This window comes from Marmota monax, unplaced genomic scaffold, assembly GCF_021218885.2.
Source record: "Marmota monax isolate L192 unplaced genomic scaffold, Marmota_monax_Labrador192_F-V1.1 WCK01_AAM20220418_F8-fsc00090, whole genome shotgun sequence".
NCBI lineage: Eukaryota > Metazoa > Chordata > Mammalia > Rodentia > Sciuridae > Marmota > Marmota monax.
In genome coordinates, this window is record NW_026695219.1 from 2,265,374 (window position 1) to 2,281,883 (window position 16,510).

Below are 16,510 nucleotides of genomic sequence, written 5' to 3' on the forward strand. Positions count from 1 at the left end.
GTATTGGAGATGATCCTCTGAAAATTGTTGCATAAAGAAAAAGGAAAGAGAAAACAACCAACTCTTTCATCTTTAGAATATTCTAATTAATATTATGGGTCTAGATAATACATATTTTGCAAAAATAAAGCACATCAGACAAAAGGTATATCCAGATATATCTTAATTTTATTAGGTGAGATTATTTTTAAAAATTAACCTCTAGAGGCAAACTCTTACAGCCTTGGGTGGGGGGGTTGAACATTTTTGGAAATTTTGATAAAATTCCATTTGGCCACTTTAAAGCTTTCCAAGAATATGTGGGAGATAAGTAAGATGAGGTATAGTTAGAAGAAGAAAAAAAGTGTATTTTATCAGTTGAGAGCATTTCCAGTGTTCACAAATAGCTCAAAAACTTTCATTTTAAAAGTCAGACTAGATGTGAATATTAATGCGTTCTTAAACTCAAATGCTATTTTTAAGACAGAATATAGTATTTTAAGGTGTAATTCTGTATTGAGTTTGTATTTGGGTTTATTTCTCATGACCTCTGATTAGTTTTCTCAATGTTTTCAGTTTATAAAGGCTGAATGTTATAGTCAGTAAAAGAATGGCTTTTTAGTTTAAAAGAGCTAGATTTGACTATCTCTGACAGTATCTGTATAAGCCTCAGCACATTGATTTACCTCTCTGACCTCAGTTTCCCCATCTATAAAATGAAAGTTCTGACAGTACCCAGTTCCTGTAATTAATTATGTTAGCTACTAAGTACAAAACATTTAGCACAGTCTTACATATAGAAACTTCTCAGTTAACATTGGTTGTTGTCAAAGTCATTAACGTATTGGTATTATTGTCAATGCAATAAACTTGGTGTTAATTAGAAGGATTTGATGCTAAAATTCATAGAAGCTAAACCCCACACAATTCTATTCTGTCAACCATTCTTTTTTGTTTGTTTTTTGTTGTACTAGGAATTGAACCTAGGGGCAATTCTACCTTTGAGCTGTATCCCCAGCACTTTTATATTTTATTTTGACTCAGGTTTTCACTAAGTTGCCTAGGCTGGTCTTGAACTTGTGATCCTCCTCCTCAGCCTTTCAAGTGGCTGAGATTATAGACATGTGCCACTGCACCCAGCTCCACCATTCTTTCTCAATTCTGTTTTTTCCAAGGCATGAATTGAGGCAATACCAATTATAAGCTCTTAACTTTGAGAAATTACTTAATCTCAGTCAGTTTTAGCTTTCCAATTTGTACAATTGCAATAACAATCTCTAAAGTACATGACATTGAAGCTATTAATGATATTAAGTACAAAATTTCCAAGCCAATGAATAGCTCATCACTGGTGCTCAATATCATGAATACTACCATTGATTTTTAAGTTACTGTTATCATTATGTACGAACTTAATGTTTTTCTCTTCATGAGTAAAATAGTAAGGAAAAACTTGGAAAAGAAGAAGAAAGCAATTCTTAATAAAATATACTGACTAGGAAGAATAATAGTGCTTAAAATGGTGAAAAACACAGAGATTATAAATCACATGAGATTCTCTGTCATTGTCTGTATCTATGTTTATTAGCATCCATATCTGCCACTCAATATTTATAACTAAGCCAAAAGTGTTCTTGCCACGGAACCTTATGCCTTCTTCAATGTGAATATAGCAGTTTTTGTAGGTTTGTTCTGTTTTGTTTTCTTCACCAACTCAACTAACCCCTGCTGATCATCATCATTTTTTAAGATGTGGTTTCTAATCCTTTAGATTATAGATCTGTATTTATGGCAGAGTTGTATTGCAGTTCTTTAAAAGACAAAGATTGTTTCTCTTTGGCTCTCTTTATTTATTTTGATGTACTCAGTTAAACATTAATCAAAACCATCAACAGTGCATGGAAAAACAGACGTTGGAGTTTAACATAGAGGAGGAGCTAAGTCTATTTAAATTACAAAGTCAGGAACTAGAAGCTAGATGATGTTGTTACAAATTACAGAAAATGAAGGAAAAGCTATTTCCTTTTAGTATCAAGGACAGACAGGTGGATGGATGGACAGATGAATGGACAGATGAGGAGTTACTGGAAATCACACAACCATTCAGGAAAGAATATAAACCTCTGTTATTGTGAGGAAAGCTTAAAACTGCCTCCTATTTTATAAAGATCTGTACTTCATCTGTTGCTAGTAAAGAAAATAAAGTCACCCACAGCATACTCTGTCACTAATTACAATCCACTAGGGTTTTCCAGACACTCTAGTGAGAACCAAATGCCACTCACAGCCTCTTATCCAAGAAAAATAGGGATATGACCATATGTAAACTGGTGGGTACAGTGAAAAGCAAATGTGTTGACTTCCAAAAATATTTTATTTTATTCTTTATGAACAGTTATGAAAAGAAATGTCCATACTAATGCTGACCTTATAAAAGCTAAGAATGAATTATTCATATCCAAATTCCTAATTTTAAGAATGATTATCCATTTTTACCTAATTATTTGATAAAATACCTAACAAGAATAATGGAGTTCACCACCTTTTGGGAGAATAGTCATAAAATAATTTTATTCATAATTTTATAATACAAAGTCATAACCTCCTATCTACAATTTGAAGACCCCCGAACCACTGGAATCATAAGTTTATTCATAAGGGTTATAGCAAACTTATCTATCAGCAGAATTCAGTTTAAACATGAGGCTGTTCATTGTTTTTACTCAGCCCACTTAGTGCGAGTGTTAATTTGCTTACTATAGAAATAGTGATGTGTTTGATTATTCCATGCTACAAAAGACCGTTTTGGTAATGTTATATACCATATTCCTATTGGAAATTGGGAAAGTTCTGACTTCTGTAAACCATCTGGCCCTAAGGGTGAAACATTATAAAATAAATGGCAATATGGTTTAATGAACCACATACTCACTAACCCTAATTCTACTTTCTCTAGAAACACAGAGATGAATCAACCCCTTTTCTACTTAGAGAATCTTCTGATACTTTTGGTATAAAGCAACTGTTCATAGTTGATACCAGGTGCTACCAGGTTTTCTATTTCCCCAATATGATATTCTCAGTTCTCTTAATTGTTTTGGAGTCCTTGGACTTTTTTAATTCATTTAGCTTTCTGTTCAGCCTGGGCTTCACTTGATATTTTAGCTATGTCCTTTCTAGTGTGCCTAACCCTTCACCATCCTTGCTCTGAGAGAAGTTCTCCGAGCTAGGCTATTCTGAAATCAGTATTGCCAACCTAAGGTACATTCTCTAAGGATTGAATATCCTGAGCCAATTCTTGGGAAACAGGAGGCGGATACAAAGTTCAAATTTTCATTTTCCTTTGTAGTCACTCACATTCTGCTTTCTCTGAACCCTGAATACTGCCTTGCCTTCTTCCCTCTAAACTTAGGACTTATCAACATACTTTAGTGAAGTCATTCAACATACAACTAGAGGTGTGAACAAAAACATATCTCAACCCTGATGGAGCTTTCATTATCATGGGAGCAGATCATCAATAAATATATGCTGCGCCCTGCAAAAAATAAAAGTACAGGCCAAGGAAAGCCAGCGTTCTATAGAAGGTGGTTTGTTTTATATAAATTCGCCTGACAGTGTTTCTCTGAGCAATAAGTATAGGGACCTGAAAGAAGTTAGAGAATAAACTAGTTGAAATCTGGAGGAAGAACATTCCAGACAAGAAGCAGCAAGTACAAAGGCTGAGAGAGAAATGCATTTAGCATGGAGGCTAAAGTGGATGGAGCAGAGTAAGCCAGAGGAGAGAAGTAAAAAAAAATAATAATAATAATTCAGGGAGAGAGTCAGAAGGTACAGTCTGGTGGACCAAGTGAAAACAGGTTTTGAGAAGGAGGGCATATGGGAAGAACCATGCTGCTAGTGCTAGTATGAAGAAGAGGAGTTCTTAACTTTTGGATTTAGAATGTTGTAGGACTTGTCAAGAGCAATTTCTGTTGAGTGGTTAGGGACAAATGGCTGATTAAATGGGAGCAGAGGAAGTAGAGGCAACTCTCTTGAAGAGTTTGTACATGAAAAGAACCTCAGCAAAAGGGCATTTAGCTAGGGAGGGGAGTGGATTAAGGTTTTTTTGTTTGTTTGTTTGTAAGTGGGGGATGGTAGGATAAAAAGCATATTTGTAGCGGATAGGAATAATCCAGTAGAGAAAAAATTGTGACCCTTGCTCCCCCTTAATTAATGTGTGTGTGTTCCCTGGTCCATCCCTGCCTTATATCTCCCAAATCTTATTCCTTAATTAAGCCATTCTTCCTCTTGCATAATTCTAAGCCATTCTGATATAAATAGCTTTGTTGTGCTCTTTTATGAGTTTTTCAGGGAGGAAATTGGTTAAACTCTGAATAACTGAATTTCTGGTTTCTCCCAACCACTAAAAAAAAAAAAAAACACAAAAGTCTTTCTGAAAAACTGGATACAAAGGATCTATACACTTTATCCTTTCTAGAAAAGTGTCAAAACAACAGTATAAATTCCAACTGAGCTAACTTTAAATCTCACTAGTTATAATCAAACGTTTCTGAACCACATGCAAAAAAGGAAAAAAAAACAGATTAAGAAAATATCTTAACACAGGTGGAAATAGTAAAAGGATGTTTGTATGATATATGTCAAATGTAGTAAATAGCAGTACTCTCCTATAATAAAGGATGAACTTTGCTGTCAAATATAGTTTTGTAATAGTCTTGGCCATCACATATGGCAGGAATTTGTTTTATTTACTATCATAAGTTTGTGGTACCAGTGACTATTGTTTTAGCATTTTTAAGAAATCTAAAACATTCTGAATATGTACAGAAAGAATATGGACATTTTACAGGATTTGGATAAAGGACACATCAACTGAACCACTTTTGTAAATTTCATGGAAAACCAAGTCTAACATGAATTAAATGATCCATGAGAAAAACAAACTCATATTTTTCTAAGTTCAGAGATTTAAAATTATTAGTGATGAACAATGTGATTAGAAGCATAAACATCCTAACGTGTATACAAACCCGAATATTGCTATTTTTAGAGATTCCTAAGCTTGTATATATTTTTTTAAAAAGTTATGAAGAAAAGTTCTAAATATCACTTTGGTGCTTTTTTTTTATTTTTTATCTTTTGATGGGTTTTTGTGGTTAGGTGGGAGGTCCTGATACCTTATTAAATACTTATTGGAATACTATGAAAGACAGCATACAATTCAGGCTCTTTTTTACAAAACGGAAGGTGAGCCTTGCTAAGAATTTTATAGCAGTATAGAAAGTGGACATTTGCAGGGCTTGCCTGCGATACCATTGGTCTCTGCTTTTCAGTTGAGCCTGTTATGATTTGAGATTATAGAGGAATTATGTTGACTTTCCTTTAACTGTCTTTTTTTCCCTTTTTTTCAAACTTTAACCTTTTATCATCATCAAAAAACAGCATGACATTTTTGAGGCCTTAAATATTTTCCTCTCCTCAGAAATACCTTCACTAAGTTCACTTTTCATCTCAGTTTATATTCCAGGTTTTTGCTAAAAAAATGTTCCACTGAAAAATCAATCTTATGTACTTTAAAATTATCTCAATTACAATTTACATTCCTCAGAGAAATGTTAAAAATTTCTAGAAAGTAGGATCTCAAAAAATGTGTTGACAGTTTTATCATCTTCAGACAAATCTTATGTACTTCTCTTTTTCAAAGAGGAACACCTGTAGCCCATTGTGTTTCCATTATGCTTGCCTGAAGAGTTCAAAATGTGTGCAATTATAGAGCTTCCTTCTCATGCCTGATAAAACACAGTTTTCTAAGTAGTTTCTTTTTTAAGAAAAAAATGTTGAACTGACACATTTTTATTTGTTCAGTTATAATACTCATTTTTTATAATCAGATGATTCTATAATAACAATATAAAGATGAATAAATAAATACAATTAATATATATAGTATTTAATCTGTAGTACATATATGTTAATAAAATTAAGAAAGTAAGTAAATGAAAAATAGGAAGATAGGGATGGCTGCAGATTCATTAAACACTAAAAATGTTGCTTTTGTTTGTTTTTAAATTTTCACAGTCATTATGCTGTTCTCCAGGGCAAGGATTCTCAAAATGTGGCTCCTGGACATATATTCTACCTAGGGACTTGTTACAAAGCACATTCTTGACTTTCTTTCTACACCTCATGGGTAGGAATCAGCTGTCTGTTTTAATAAGCTCTTCTCTGCACACTTAGGAACCATTGTTGTAGGTCTTGGGTAATAATGATATGGCTGGTTACTGTGAGGAGTTCTTGCTTCCCCAAATGCTGAAGTGTAACACTAGAGAAGCACACCCGAGGTAAGTGTTAGAGTAGAAAGTAAAAGGCTTTATTAAAGCAGAGAAGACCCGCCCCCCTCCCCGCCCAAGAAGGTTATCAAAAAGGTCCAATGGTGGAATGGCTGTGGTGGTAGATTGTCTGTGTTTGTCTGGATTTGAACTACAGACCTGCCGCAAATTGATATATGACCCTGATCCAATAATTTGATCTTTGTTGTCAGTTTCCTTATCTGTAAAAGCCAGTTGACAGTATCTATCTCATAAGTTATTGCAAGATATAAAGGAGATAATGTCTTTAAACATTCTTAGCCTAGGGCCTGGCACATTATAAGTTCTCAGTAGGTGTTAGCTGCTGTTGGGATGAGCCAGGCCCTGTGGTGGGCATAGAAAACAGAAAGGATTCTGCCTTCAAGGAGCTTATATAGTAGTATATTTTAGGATTCTTATTCTTTGGAAGGTTCTCTGAAGGAAAGGGATAATGAACTTTTAGCTATAATGGGGATTGAATCCAGAGGCACTATACCACTGAGCTAGATCCCCAGCACTTTCTAATTTTAGTTTTTATTTTGGGACAGGATCTTCCTAAGTTTCAGAGGCTGGTCTCAAACTTGCAATTCTTCTGCCTCACCCTCCTGATCTGCTGTGCTTACAGATGTGTGCCACCTTACCTGACCCAAGTTTTTTCTCATAAACCATCTTTTCTCTAACTGGTTCACCAACATCCCATGAGAGATTCCTTAGATGTCTCGTTAAAATGAATGTGTATTACAGCTATGTCATTTATCTTTTCATGAGGCTAGTTTGATATGATTTCATGTTGAATCCTTACAGTGTCCTTCTAATCATACACTGAACACAAAATCAGTTTCTCTCAAGATAGAAGAAAGTGTGATACTCTAACCAATTTCATGGTTTAAATTTCATGTATATTGATTCAAACTAAATTGTTATTTACAGGTGGAATTACCACAGTAAATCAATAAACTCAAAGGTTAAGTCAAACAAAATCCTGGCTAGTTTAAACAAAATGTGAATTGGACATCTAGATACATTGCTAAAGAGATTGCAAAAGTTAAGAGATTCAGATCAAAACCCAGTTAGTTACCAAAATTCACCCCTTTGATTCTTTAACTCAGTTGTAAGTTCCCTTAACATCATCATTCACTCATTGAGTTAGCTGTTTTTCAAGTATCTAGTAAATACTAACCTTTGTGATCTGCAATGTTAGGCTCTGGAATGTAAAAAATGACTATATGTGATGATCACTTGACTCAAGGAACTTGCTATTTAGCAATGGAAAAAAATAACTAAGTAAATAGCCATAGGTCTTTCTTAAAAGAAGAATCTGAAGGCAGTTATGTGAAAGCCCAAGTATGGCATCAATAAACCTTCCTAGAAACACTTCCTATAGGAAGCTAATTTTGAGCTTAACTTGAAGGACTCTTGGGAGAGCACAGGAAGAAAAAAAGAAAATGGGCATTCCCAGGGGACAGATTAAGCAAATAAAAATGCCCCATAGGGGTGGGAGTGGTTCTCTATTGTTGGAGAATAAAGGGAAATTAGGTTAGTTGGAGCCAAACTGTCAGTGGGCTTGAATACCTCACTAAAGAACTTAATTTTTTCTTGGCTAATGAATAAGGAGCTCAGATGATTCCCATGTTTGTGAAGGATGAATTCTGCAATATATGGCAATGGTCCAGGTGACATAAGGAGGCTTGACAAACAATTAGGGACAGAGGAATTAAAGAGGTTGGGACAGATTTTTAAAATCATTGCTGAGGAATAATTAATAGCAGAACTTGTTAACCATTTGTGTATGCATTGAGGGCATGGTGAAGAGGGAGAATTCCAAGGTTTATCTAGGAACCGATGAATTTTATGAGTAGTTACGCTCTTAACCAGGGCCCGGGTGGATAAGGTAGAGAATGTCACCTAGGACCTGGAGCTTGTACTAAAAGTCAGAGCTAGCGATATGGCTCTAAAAGCCTTTTGGCATAGAAATGACAATTGAAATTACAAAATGGAAATTTCCTATAGATACCATAGGAATAGGGGGGATGACATGACATGTGAGAGAAAGTTTAATAAATAAAGAAACAGCAAAAGAGATTAAAGCAGCATGTCCAGAAAAATTGTGGAAAACTCAAAAGTTCCCTGAGGACCAAAGAACAAGAGAATTGAAGGAATTAGAGATTTATTAACCATTTCAGAGTAATTAGCATAGTGGAAGATAGTAAAGACAAGAAAACAGTAGATATGTCAGTTAGGAAAGTATTGACAGCTTTTTTTTTAATAAGCAAGGGGTAAATGGGAATGAGGATTTATGTGTATATATGGTTTTTTTAATGAGGACACAGAAACATTCATTCATTTTCATGTATCCATAGTCATTCCTAAATTACAGTGTTAAGGTCATCATACCTAGGATAGCTTATCTATGAATTATAATGTTCTGAATCTTAAATAATCTTAGATAGTCATCAAAGAGATTCAGACTATAGGTAATTAATTCAATTGCTTTAATGTATTTTCTTTTGAATGACTGATTCCTCCATGTCTTTTCACCATATATACCCCCCAAAAATAGTTTCAAGAAACCATAATGCACATAATCTCTGCTTATCAGCTTTTTATATTCATGAAAGAAATACATCTACAGTTTTAAGGGCAAAAGCATAGAACATGCGTATCTATTTTTTTTTTTAATTTTTTATTGTTGGTTGTTCAAAACATTACAAATTTCTTGACATATCATATTCCACACTTTGATTCAAGTGGGTTATGAACTCCCACCTTCACCCCATACACAGATTGCAGAATCACATCAGTTACACATCCATTGATTTACATATTGCCATACTAGTGTCTGTTGTGCTCCGCTGCCTTTCCCATCCTCCACCATCCCCCCTCCCCACCTCTCCCCTCCCCTCCCTTCCTCTCTCTCTACCCCCTCCACTGTATCTAAGTGTTGTGAAATCATAGATTTTTAAACTACAGGTATTCCTGGAAACATAGATCTTGTTTATAAAAGCGGCAGACTTGCTTCATTTGTCACTGGGAAGTGAGTGGAATATATTGTTTGTGAAGCCTGTGCTGGCCCTATGTGCCGTGGGCTGGGCCAGGCCCTGCTGGACCTCACAGCACAATGTCCTGCTGTACTTGCTGTTATTATTGCTCCTGCTATCCTGGCACTTGCTCCTCTAAAACTTGATTTTTCTTCCTGTCACTAGCTACTTTGTGCGTATTCTAATTGTTTTGTGTAACCACATGAGGTGTAAATGCAGTTCCTTCTCAAAAAAAGGTAAAAACTTTCAGAAATGAGATTTTGAAATATGTACCTGAGAAAACGTAAATTCTTTTTATTTGGGGTAATGCTAAGTGACATTTTGGTTGATTCTGTTCTCCTTATATCTCAGGGGTTTTGTAATTTTGTATGTGTGTGTTTTAAGTCATTAAAGTTATAAAGAAGAGAAGACAAAGCTAGGAATAAACATTCCCAAATCATCTTTAATTCCACAAGGCATCTAATACCTACTTCTGTGTTCATCTGGAGAGAGATTCAAAGCTGGTACTCCTAACCAGCCTTTGTCTAAGGCTCTGCCTCTCACACTCTTCTCTTTTTGGATAAAAATTTTTAATTTACAGGCAGCTTAAGGGTGCTGTGTTTCAGTGCATTGTGAACTGGGAGTAATAATGTCTACTCTTAGCTTACTGTATCAGGACCTCAGACCAGTGACATTACTTCTCTGTGCTACACCTAAATCTCTTATAAGGCCTGCATGCTCCAGGGACAAAGGTGTTATTCTCAGCAAGCTGAGTGGGAGCCTGCAGGAAATGCCTCCATCTGCCACAGATACTTATATAGACAAAATTATTGATGTTTAATGGCAGAAGGGTGGCTCCCTTTCTCACTGGATTGAACCATGAGAACATATCTGTTTTCTTGATAAGACTGCGGCCAGCTTCGTGTTTGGTCTAGAAGGTAGATGAACTGCCTGCAGGCTGCAGAGATATCTGCTTTGTTTTCTCTGTATCTTTGCCAGAGTGTATCTTCATTTTTCATCTCAAAAACTGTTTTTAAACTTAATTACACTGAACTTTTTGTATATGTTGTCCTGACAATAAGTGGGTCTGGGGCTTAGGGAGGAGAATGCAGAGCAAAAAAATGCATCTTTATGAGGAGATAAATGAGAAATCACTTTCATTGTTTAGAATAACCAGTAGTGAAGTGAACCCAGTTATAAAAAGGACACAACTGGAGGCACATTTTTTTTGAGAGGAAGAAAAGGAATAATATGAATTTTAAAAAAGTTTAACAAAAACTATAGCAACTAATTTTTATTCTCTTACATCTGTCTTTTCTATGATATTGTAAACCTTAAAAATCTTCTGATTCACATAGAATCAAACTTTCTTTGCTTAATAATGTCTAAGCTTAAGATCTTAAAACAAAATGAAGCTGTTCCTACTTAGACTACTTGCATGTAAAGAAGCAAACTTGAAATAGATTACTTAGTTTTTTCTTTAGGTGACATTTTCAACTTTAGTTTTTAGAAGATCAATTTTGTATAGGAAATTTTAGAGTTAACCTAAACTTTCATAATTAAAGATGTTTTGTTTCATCCAGGTTTTATTGTTGTTATTGTTCTTGTTTGGGGGTGTGCTTTTGTGTGTGTGTGTGTAGCGGGTGGGGTAGTTTGGGTTTTTTTTTTTGACCAAGTAAATAGTTTCAACTGGAGGACAACTTCACAGTGCTATTCCCCACCAAAGTTTTGTGGCTTCTCCTGTCAATGGGACTCTATGGCACCAAGAACTTAGTCATTATCTATTAAGGGTGTCATGTTCTTTTTGCCTTTATAAGCTTGAATTTCAGATTTTATATTCATTCCAGCATTATTTTTTGTCTTCACAGACAAGCTGTTGAATACGCAGGTTGAATGGTACAAGATGACTAGGTGTACAGTATCTTAGAAATTTACATTCTTTGAAATTTAGGGGTGTGACACCCTGCCTATCTGTAAGTCAGCCCTCTGGCCTCCCCAGCTTCACAAATGCAGCTGTGCACACTGAAGTATGTGGGAGTTGAAGAGGGGATATGGAGAAGCCCAGAAGCAGCTAAAATTACTGTCTAGAAGTCCAGGAACTCCATTCCTTTAGCTAGAACTTATCTCAGCATCTTACTCTAACTGGAGGCACCCTTTAAGTCAGCTTATTTATCTGTTTGTATTAACTGCTTTCTCTCTGTGTAAACCTCTTTTTATTTCCTTCCTCCTCCCTTCTTCCAAAATGAGACATACTGGTGATCTTATTTATTTAAATGTTATCTCTGCTGTGCCTTTTCATTTAAAACCTTTAATGTTGATTTGTGAAATGGACATCTTTTTCCTGCTCAGTTTCAGAAACATTAGGCATCAGTGAAGGGGTGAGGCAGGAGGAAGAGAAGATGGAAAGTACACAGGCAGTGACTCCAAAGACCTGAAATGGCAGATGGAAAACCCTCCACCATAGCCAATGTAGGAAGTTGTTGATATCGACCACTGACTCTGTACCGACTTCTCCTTCATTATTTTTCTCATTTTTGCCAACTCTGAAAGCATGTCTGACCTCCAGGGACACATTCTTTTTTTCCTGTGTCAAGTGTGGAAAAAAAATTTCTTGTTGTCTGAGTTGTGTTGAAATAAAATTGGCATTTTGGGGAAGCAGCATTGCTAGGAAACTTAGGAGTGGTGGGAATCACAAAGTGCTGACGCAAGCAGATTTTGGCAGTCTGGTAAAACAGAGAAAGATGAAGAAGCCTTGTTGTCCTATAAGGTCAATTCAGATGCACAGCTGGACTTCAGACTACAGTTTCTCAAAGTGGTACTCACAGGCCACCACCATCAGATTCTCTTGGGTGATGCTTCTGAATGTATAACACAGGGCCTAGGTCAGAATGAATATGATGGGCCTAGAGAGCTGCATTTTAAGAGACTATCCATGAATCTTTTCATTAAATTAAAGTGGCCTATTTGCCATTCTGGTTCTCTATTCTCCAGCCTCTCCAGTCTTTTGTGTATGCACCTGTAGAGATACATACTCTAGAGGTGATTGACTAACTCTCATCAGACATATAAGAAACTGAGGCGTAAACCAGAGCACTGGTTTGAACTTTGGCATCCAGTAGTATGGGGATGCTTCAGCAGCAGAAGGGGGAACTGCTCATGGTTGGTGAAGCTCAGTGTGTGTTCCTTGACTCTTTGCATATGTTCCCCTGAAAGTCTTCTTTTCTTTCACCTTCAGACCCATTTTCCCTTTCCAAGAAAAGCATGAACAATTAAAATTTATCTTTTAAACAGGCGAAGTTGTCAACATGCTCCAGAAAGATTTTCATAGCCCCTGCCCACCAACCCTAGGAACCTCCTCTGGGACACAGTCATACTTGACACAAAACTAAGTGGTTGCCCTAAATGCACTGTTGTCATCTGCTTACTTATGTGTCTCTCCCCTATTAGGCATTGAATTTAATTGTCCTTATAAAATAGAGCTGCGCCCAGACCCTGACCTGGAGTTACTACTGCATAATAAATGATTGTCAAATAAATGGCTAAGCCTCGAGAACATGTGAGGTTCCTTGACGCACATTCTCCTCCATTTTCATCATCTCTGCCATCAGGAATTTGGTTTTGTGCAAAATTAAGTATGTTTGTATTAGAATCATCTTCCTATGATCCTCATAAAAATGTGTTTTGAGAACAAAATAAATAGGATAAGGAGAAAATTAGGATGCTTAAGGGATCTAAATACTTACAAAGTAAAATTTCTTAAATGCCATGAAATGATTTCAAGAACTCCAAGTAAATTTAAGAGGGGACCGACTGGATTTTGGCTAAGTGCTGGAAAAAAAAAAGTGTCCTTAATTCCCTATCCAAATATTTCAACTTAAATTTACTGGTAGCTATTTCTGAGGAAGACAGGGACTCTACAATCCTTAGTTTGTTATAAAGAAAATGTTTTTGTGGTCAGATGTTTAGGGGAAGGATTAAAGGCAATTTATGGCTTGGGCAGAAAGTAATAAAAGTGGTAACAATGGAGTGTCATCTAAATTGTCATCATATTCTGGAATTACTAACAGTATCAACCTGGCAAGCATTTTACATCTAAAAGGAATTACTTTCATTTGTCATGCTTTAAGGTAAACTTAACATCAATCTTGAGCTTCTAACCTGAACTGTTTGTTTCATTCTATTGTTTAAGAAGAGGAGTGAGTCCATTGTAGAGAAGATGAATTCTGCCTGTAAACCATTTGCCATAGGATTTAAGAAATATATTTATAATTCTTCTTTTTCAGGAAATTAGACTGATAATCTACACAAAATGTATTTTCTTGAGATTAAACCATAGCCTGTTCAGTTTCTCCAGAAATACATCAGTTTTAATTCCCATGGGGAAAAAAATCACAAGATTAAAAAAGTAAATTAACCTGATAAGTTATATTTCTTCTTGTAGCACCCCTTTTTATTAAGAATCCAGTTTACAGAGTCCTATTTGTTTAATTAGAGCAATCATAACTTTTTATAGTGCCTTACAATTTATAAAGTAGTTTTAAATGAAATTCTGTTTAATATTTGCAACCACTGTGTATAGTAATAACGTAAGTTTCCAGGTGATTGATTCCTTCCATTATTTGAGGGAGTCTCAAGGTTCACAGGTGTTAGGACATTACCAGGATCAAATAGCAGTGCCAAATAATGCAGGATTTGTCTCCAAGCAGGCATCCTCTCTAAAGTATACCTCTGGTAAATCCAGTGCTACTTTCCTTGGAATGTATGTACAAAAAGAAAACCTACAAGTGTTAAAATGTTATTACTGCTCACTCTTTTCATTTCTCTCGCAAATTAAATGATGATTGGCTCCTACGCTCAATGAAGTTCAGTTTTTAGAAACTGCCCAACTATTAGTTGCAAATGACTTTTATGTATAGGTAAGTGTGGTATGGACAATGATCCAGAAGTAGTTTTAAATAAACACGTGATATCCTTTAATTTGGTAATGCTTCTGATTTATGTAATGGTGCCAAGCCTATGTATGTAATGGAGAGCCAGTCTCAGGGCTCACACTCATCCAGAGAAGGAGACCCTCTGCATGAGTAAGCCTGAATGGCAATGGCAGTTGATGTTTTAAAGTCAGTATCATTCAACCTCCCTTTGCCAGTGGTATTTCTCTGATAATTCAAATTCTTAATGAGTTGATGCTTGTTCACCTAATATAAGATGGATTGTAGTGATCTATGGAGATTGCTCTTTAAATAAATCGTCTTCTTCCCTCTCAGAGTAAAAGAAGCCGAAGAGGTGTGCAGGCAGAAGAAAGGAAAATCATTGTATAAAATAAAACCAAGACATGACTCTGGAATTGTAAGTATCTAACTGTTCTTTTTTTTTTTTTTTAACTTGTGATTTTCTTTGGCTTTGGAACCTTGTCTTCATAGTATATTCAAGCTTATGTAATAATACTTTAATTACTTTCCTCTTAAGTTTCAATAAATGATGAGCTTCTGATTCCAAGAATCTCCTTTTCTTTATGCGTTTAGCCAGGCCCAGAAAGTTATGAGAATCTCAGTCTTCAATCTTTGAAACTTAAGAATTAAGATGATCTACTAAGTGTGTACATGTTTGTGGACATGTGAACATTGCTGGGGGGCAAGAAGCCATCTTACACTTTCTTCATTGCATAGTCATCATGAACAAAGGCTGCATTTTAACCTAGAGTACCTGGGATATGGGATTCAATGCATTGGGATCTGAAACACAATGGGAAATGCGATGTGCAGCATTGTGCTTTGCCCAGGATGCTCAGACCTCGTCCATAACCTAGCAGCTTTACAGAGTTGGCTGTATCTGACAGTTGTTGGTCCATAGGCTGAATTTAACACACTAATCTGTTTTCTTCTTGACCACTCCCTCCCTTAAAATAAAATTTCAAGTTGCACACCCTGGGAGAGAAGGTCTTGGTTAAAAGGACAAATTTTTCCTATGATAATTTAGATGTTTTGATGAACGTTTTAATTGTCATTTGTTGCTAATGCAAGTAAATGGTGCTGTTTTAAATGAAAAGTTGAGCTACATCTTCAGGTAGGAACATTTTGAATTAGATTAATGGATTGTAGTCTAAGTGGAAAAGACATGATAAATTGAGATACAATTAAATAGCTCTATTAAGAAAAAAGGAATTAAATCTTCATTTGAAATGAAATGAAAAGGTCTAATTTGAGCTACTCTGAATACCTTCCCTTTTTAATTTTTAAGTTCTTCTAACTACAACTGTTGTCTGGTGCATTTATTTTCAGAAAGCAAAGATAAGCATGAAAACATGAACAATGAATGGCACAACAATGAAAATGAGTCATTGCAACAACATCCACAAAATTCAGCTGACCTGAGGGTGGGAAGAAAACTACATCATTTTGATCATTTTTCTTCTTAACCTTTTAGTTTGTAGCTTAAGTGCAAAGAAATACTAGTGTTTTTCTTGTTGTTGTTTTGTAGTTTTCCTGTCCCCTCAGTTCCCTCCAATGTGTATAATACCATTCTTCAATGAAGTAATAGGACATTTAACAAAGATCACTATGTGCAATACTGTATTTAGTGTTTCTATGTCAATTTTTTAGGATGTTAATTTATATGAAAATAAAATGAATAATAAAACATTTCTGTGTCTGTTGTGTGCCTATGGCCTAAGAATACCTGGAAAACACAGCCATTATATTTAGAATTTAAAGGAGGAGAGGTAAGGAAAGGAGGGAAAGTAAGTTATTCTGCACATTCATGTGTACAAAAATCTTGCATATTTCAGGGATTCAATACTTAAGTCCAGAAGTGGTACCTAAGTAAAAAAAAAATCCTGATAAAATATTTACTCCTTTTTGCCTAAACTTGGATTTCTTCCTGAGCTCCAGAACATTTGGTGGTCATCTCCAATTAGATATATCACTATATCCTTACAATTCATCATGTGCAAAACTCAGCTCAGCTTGTCCTCTTGCCCCTTCAAACAAGCTCATTCTTCTGTGCTATCTATCTCAGGGAACAAAGCCACCACCCACTCAGAAAGCAGTCTTTCTTCACTTCTCACCATCCCTTTTGTCATGCTCCTGCGATGATTTGGGTGTCCCCCAAAAGTTCAGTTGTTGGAAGCCTAATGCAGCAGTGTGAGGGGATGGGCCTAATGGGAAG

The 16,510-nt window shown here is 35.7% G+C and overlaps 1 protein-coding gene across 1 annotated transcript in view; it reads left to right on the plus strand.

Annotated features, from left to right (window-relative positions):
• Fmn2 (formin 2) overlaps window positions 1–15,967 on the plus strand; it is a 377,915-nt gene extending 361,948 nt beyond the window's left edge. Inside the window, exons 17-18 of the mRNA XM_046432483.2 lie at window positions 14,611–14,692; window positions 15,625–15,967. Of these exons, the coding sequence (XP_046288439.1) occupies window positions 14,611–14,692; window positions 15,625–15,651 (109 nt within the window). The 3' untranslated portion in view covers window positions 15,652–15,967. The remainder of the gene's footprint in view (window positions 1–14,610; window positions 14,693–15,624) is intronic.
• The last annotated feature ends 543 nt before the right edge of the window (window positions 15,968–16,510 follow it).